General features: G+C 33.2%; 1 protein-coding gene across 1 annotated transcript; it reads left to right on the forward strand.

Annotated features, from left to right (window-relative positions):
- Positions 1–294: 294 nt before the first annotated feature.
- LOC131636518 (CASP-like protein 1C1) lies at positions 295–1315 on the forward strand. Its single transcript, XM_058907133.1, has 3 exons — positions 295–667; positions 741–843; positions 923–1315. Exons 1-3 carry the CDS (start codon positions 513–515, stop codon positions 1154–1156), a joined length of 492 nt encoding a protein of 163 aa, XP_058763116.1. The 5' UTR covers positions 295–512; the 3' UTR covers positions 1157–1315.
- Positions 1316–6667: the final 5352 nt, after the last annotated feature.

Raw genomic sequence — 6667 nt, forward strand, 5'->3', positions numbered from 1 at the left:
TATTTCTTTTATCTATAGACTAAGTGATAATAATGATTATTAACTCACACACAACTATCAGAATCAATGTTTGAATTTTGATATTGACGTTCAATCAAACCATATCAAAAGATTGTTTTTATTATTCTAAAATATCACCATCTTAAGGTAGCTTGTGTTTAGGTAATATAGATTGCAAAGTTGGTATCTTAACAAATTTCTACAAAGAAGTAAATCCAACTAAACAGGACAAAAAAAACTAATCTAACATTTTGAAGATTAAAATGGAACTGCTTCCATACACTCCACATGAGGAGTTGACAACAAAAACAACTTTACTGGACGGTGGCATAGCCACCAGAATTTCACCTAACACAACACAAAAATGTGCCAATTTTCCTTCCTAACACCTTAACCCTGGCCCCAATAGCCCATCTTTCTACCTCGGCATCTTGAAATTAATTCATCTTTTAAATCTTGAACCAAGAACTCATTGCTTCGCACCAAATTTGTTTTTTACGTTTGTGTAATCCATGGCCAAGTCTAGTAGAATATGCCATCTTTTGTTAAGGTTCTTGGCTTTTTCAGCCACCCTTTCAGCAGTAATTGTCATGGTTTCTAGCCATGAAAAAGCTACTTTCTTTACTGTTTCCTTTGAAGCAAAATACACCAACTCTCCATCCTTCAAGTAAGTGAATTCCATCTATATATTTATCAAAATTTGTTTACATACTTCATCTCTAAACTCACCAAACAATTAGGTACTTTGTGATTGCAAACTCTGTTGTTACTGTCTACGGATTTTTCATACTCTTTCTTCCGGCAGAAAGCTTGCTCTGGCGACTCGTGGTCGCCACGGATATGGTAATGCAATGTCCTGAAGGCAAAAAGATAACCATTAGAATATGTTTATGAAGTTGTATTAACTATTTTTGATGAGCAGGTGTTGACCATGTTACTCATCTCAAGCATATCTGCAGCGTTGGCTATAGCTCAAGTGGCAAAGCAAGGAAACAATTATGCAGCTTGGTTACCAATATGTAATTCAGTCCCCAAATTTTGCAATCATACGACTGGAGCTTTAATTGCGAGTTTCATCGGAGTAATTATATACATGATTCTTCTGTTGCATTCCATTCATAGGGTCCTTGACCCTCTCCTCTTGAGAAAAACTTGAGCAGGCCTTTAGAATTTCAAGTTTCATACAAATCAAATATTAAAATTTGTCGTTGTTTTTCTTTGTTACATCAAAATTTGTTGTTTGGTTCAAGTATTTGAATTATTTTTATTTTCAATTTTTTTTTTGTTTAGACAGTAATGCAATTCTCTTGTTTTATTAAATGCTGATACAATCATACCTATATATTGCAATAGTGAATTTTTCTGGTTTAAAATTGGAAAGCCACCTTGTTGCATCCAATTGCACAAGTTCTTGAAGAAGAACCAATTAGATCCTATCTGCTGATTTTCATAGAATTCCCTGCAACCAAACCGATAAATGTATTTCCAATTTCAAATAAGAATTTCATTTTCATTAACCAACAACAACCGTTCGAAACATGAAACCAACAAACTAACCCTGAATTTATTGAAGACCAAAAATCAATATCCTTTTATAGGAAGCAAAACTAAAATATTAAAAAAGTCTCCTCAGGAATAAATTACAGTACAAAAGTGGAAAACCATATCAATTTCACACTAGCGGGGTTCAAACCATTGTTAGAGTTCAATTGGCATCATGTTGTTTTTTGATTTAAAAATCGGCTTTGAAAAATGACCAAGTCGGATCGTGAGTTAGGTCGCTCTCTTTAAAACTTTTTTTCAAATTGCACAAAATTGTGCAAGGCAGACGATCTACCATACTTCCTCCAAGATAAAACTCTTCAAGTCTATAATGTACTAATGATATTTGCACGAAAAATATGGGTCTACAAATATACTCTCAGATGGTACAAAGACCATCGAATATAGTATAAATATCACTCGTAATATCTGGTGTGAATTGCACTCGGGGACTAATATTTTTTAAAGTTAATGGTTATCTTTTAAAATTAACTTTACTTTATCATTTTTTAAAATTAACTTCATAAACATATTCTAATTTTTTTTAGGTTTGTGTAATCCATGGCCAAGCCTAGTAGAATATGCCATCTTTTTGTTAAAGTTCTTGTTTTTTTCCTAATGGTTCGAACGGGGACCCAAACGGAGTTACGGTTTGAAAGTTATGAATTTTTTAATCTATTAAAAATCCGTCCAAACAGCGCTAACCGGTTACGCCCTGTTAAGACGCCCAAAAACGCTATTTTTCAAGTGGTAACCGGGTACCCATATTCCGGTAACCGACTACAACTAAACTAGAGTAAAAAAACACATTTTTATGCTACGAAACTCAATCCTATCCACCCCAAAACACCAATTTTAAAAGCACAACAATTTCTTTTTGTTCTACCAATTATGTACTAATATTACCCATCAATCTAACTCGATTCACATCATCAATTTCACCAATTTACACACAAAATGCATCAAAAATTCATCAATAGGTAAAACCCCATAAAGCAAAATAGTGAGAACTCAAGAACACACAATCATGGAACCTAATCACCACCATACCCCATTATTATGCAGCCCGTTATGGAGTTAGAACCTCACCCTTACCTTGGTATTCGTAGTAAAGTTTCTTCACCTCTAACAATGGAGCTCTCTTTTCTTCCTCAAGCCCTAACTCTCTTCCTCTTCTCCCTTCTTTTGTTCTTTCTCTTTTTCACGTAATATTAAATAGCCAAACAATCGAGGTCCTGTTTTTCCTGTGTTGGTAAAAGAATTCTGGAAATTTTTCAGAATCAGTGATGATGGAAATATTATCCCCTCCAAAATCTTCAAACTTCCCATCTATGTTACCATCCCATCGATTGTCAAAGCCATAGGCTGTGTCTCATCTGGAGTCACCATTGAAGAGTTTCAATCTGACTTAAGGTTGGTAAAATCCTTCAGAACCATATTTGATGATTCTGTTCCTTATGAACCAAACAATCCTGAAAACCTCATTCCTTACCCTAAAATCTGGTTCAAATTCTCCCTAACAAATCTTCGTCCTAGGATGCAAGTAAGGAATGTCGTAACCCATGATGATCGAGTGTTTGTGTTTCTTCTAACACACCACTATAGGATCAATCTTCCTAAAACAATCTTCAACCATCTGAAGGACACCATTAGGATATCTAGAAATCAAACACACTTCCACATTCCATATGGGAGGGCACTGTCTGAGCTAATCATGAACGATAACATCTGGAGATTAGTTGGACAAGTAGGGTCTGAGCGTGCTCTTACTTTGGAAAGGTGTGATCGGGTGAACAAGATTGAAGAACTCGGGGACTAATTTCTCTTACAGAGGAATTCTCTCAGAAGTTCTGATCAAGACACTCAGTGTGCAAGTCATCTAAATAAACTGATGGAAGAAGAGTTAATTGTAAATTTGTCATGCCTAAGTCTGGAATGACAGTAATCTGATGATCAAAGTTGTTTCTTGTATCTTAAAATTTCTAGTTGGATGATGTTTTTCTATGTTGTTTTAATCTGTCTAGAATGAATTAAACTCACTCACAGGAATGTAATGTTCATCTTCCTTATCATCGGTATAACAATGAGGAAATCCACGTTAAAATTCAAAACTGTCCCCATAACTGATTACTCAGAATCAAGTTCCTAAGAACATGTTAATCTTATTCAAAACCCGTTCAGATTCTAACATTGAAAAGGACTGTGGACCTCCGTTTTTTATCCCGGGCCATACCTCTGTTCGGGAGAGATACGTGAACTGACTCTTTTTTATCGCTTAATGCTTTCGCATTTTGAAAATTCACAGAGTCGCCACCGACCTTTTATTTTATCCAATTAAGGAAAGATTTATAAAAGAAACAGAAAAAAGACCTTTAAGAAATTCTGGGTAAGGGGGTAGGTTATACAAAGGGAAGGTGTTAGCACCCTTTGTATCCATGGTTATCCATGGGCTCTTAAGTTTGCTTAGCTCACTTGTTTTTCGATCACTTTTCAATTGCTTTAGAATGCTCATATGTGGTTTCAAATACTTTTGTAAATTGAATTTTGTAATGATCCGTGTGTGGATGTATACAAAATACTTGTTTATCTTTCGAAAGATGTTTTGAAAAGAACGTTAACTTTGTAATAATCCGTGTTTGGATGTATACAAAGTATTGTCTTTTTGAAAGTTTTGTTTTGAAAAACAACAGTGTATGAGAATTTTGTTTGTTTTGATTTGAGCAAGCAAACTACGAGGTCTACCTTGAGTTGTAAGGTCTTTATCCTATTTCCTTTAAAAATCTATCCTTTCACCGGATATAAACAAAAGGTTCGATTTTGTACTCGAAACAGTAGAATTTTGACTTTGATTTTGAAAAGAATGAGAAGGGATTACCTTAAAAGGTGCAAGTGTGATTGTGATTGGATTCAGATATTTTATCTTTGAAGTTAGTGATCTAACGGTTCAATTTTATCTTTAACATACACGCAGTTTATATTTGCTGGAAATTAAAATGCGGAAATGTAAAGTGCGGAAAGTAAATCTACGCTATTACATCGATTGTGCAGGAAATGTAAACTAGCCTATTTACATGAATTTGACATCCTATACATTTATCTAGGAATTTAAATTGCAAGAAAAATAAAAGCATGTTTTTGGATTTTTTATGATTTACTTTAATTATAATTAATGCATAATTAATTAAATTAAAATGAAGAAAAAAGATGAAAATAAATTTAAACCTAGAAATTAAGTTTAAAATATGTACAAAATATTTGTCAATTAATTTTAAAACAAAACTAATTTTTTGGAATTTTTGGAATTGATTTGAAATTGATTTAAGTTAATTAAAACATAATTATGCAAATAATTATACCAATAATTAAAACTTAAAGAGAAAATTATTCAAAATATGTTGAAAATTAGTTTATAATATATAAACAATATTTAACATGAAGAACAATTTTTTTTATGATTTTTTGATTGGTTAGAATAATTAAAAAGCAAATATATAAATATATACTAATTAATTATGCAAAATATTGAAATTTTGAAGAAAAATAAAATATTTTTATTTCAGAAAATAATATATTATTTTAGAAGTCTAAAAATATTTTTTTGTGTATTTTTGGGATTTTTTAAAACTATTTTAATTAATTTAACAAAGAAATTAAAATAAAAATAGAAAATAAAAGGATACTGATCAGGTGTGGTGGGATTGAGAGTCCATGGTAAGGAGTGCTTTGTCTGGAGCGTTGGATGATGTGACTGGAACGATCATGTGGTCACTGAAACGAGGGAGCATGATGCGTACATAGCCTGCAAAGCACTGAATCATATATTTTAAAAAAAAACAAACGCGCGCAGGGCAGCCAATGAGAGGCTGCCACGAGTTCGTCTTCTTCCTCCGTCCGTTGGCTTAGGCCTGCAACTGTCACTAAAGGTTTTAGTGACGGTTTTTTGCTGTAGCTACATGTCCTGCAAAATAACGAATAGGGGTAAACCTAAAAATAAATTTGGCGCGACCCCTCCATTCAATTCGTCTGATCCATACGAACTCAATGATACCACTTAGAACCTCTAATTTTGCCTATTTCAGAAAGCCCTAATTTTGAAACTATGAACCCTAAAATGGTAGTTTCGTGTATACGTGTTCAAACTTCAATTAAGTTTCCAGAAATGATCTACACATCAAACCAAACTCAACTATATGTCTACATCTTGTTAAGCATGCGTGGATAACCAGATACGAATTGATTTAAGTTCGAACAAATTATGACCTGTATAGCTCGATTTAGTGAGCTTCAAGGCTTGTAATTGATTGGGATACGTTTATTGATGTTCAAAGATGATGTTTGAATGCTTTGTTTGAACTGAAACTAGTTAGAAACTAAAATTCGAATTTTGAATTTCTTTCAAAAAGTTCCAAGTGGTTACAAGTGTATTATGAGTAAGGCTTTGTTTCTGAACTTCTCTCCTTTATTACTGAAGTATGCTAGCCTATATATAAGCATTGAGTGCTTAGAATTGAAGCTAAGAAGCATCTAGTTGCCTTTGTGGAATTCTTGAATTTTTTATATTAAAAAGCTTTGAATTATTGACCAAGTCTTCTTGTCTTCAATGCTCTTGCCTTGCTCTTCAATTCTCTGCAGAAAAATGAAGATCCCTTGGGTGAGTCATGCTTAAGATTTAAGCCATCCATTATCCTTTCATTTTTCTTTTTAATTTAATCTTAAAATAAGATAAAATTATGCAAAAAATGAAATAAAAATGGTGTGGGCTTAGTCTTGGTCGTGGGAGGCCCATAATATCATGGAAATGATGTTTGAACCATGAAAACTTGGCCCCATTTGGAAAAAAATGCATTTTTGAGCAATGTTGGTTTTATGCATTTTCCAAAATTTAGCCAACTTCAACAAGGTGTAAATCCCTCAATTTTTGTCATATGAAGGAGATCTTGCACTTTTTGGAAACCTCAAAGAGTCCTCTAACCAATGCCTTTGGTCTCATGTCAAAATGATTTTTGATGCTCTTTGTGTGTCCTTTTGAAAAAAGTGTCTTTTTGTTGACTTTGAAAATGACCTGTAATGTCTTTGATCATATTTTTCAAATGGTGAATCCAATGACCATGGGATCAATGGCATT

This window comes from Vicia villosa, unplaced genomic scaffold (genome assembly GCF_029867415.1).
Source record: "Vicia villosa cultivar HV-30 ecotype Madison, WI unplaced genomic scaffold, Vvil1.0 ctg.001763F_1_1, whole genome shotgun sequence".
Classification (NCBI taxonomy): Eukaryota; Viridiplantae; Streptophyta; class Magnoliopsida; order Fabales; family Fabaceae; genus Vicia; species Vicia villosa.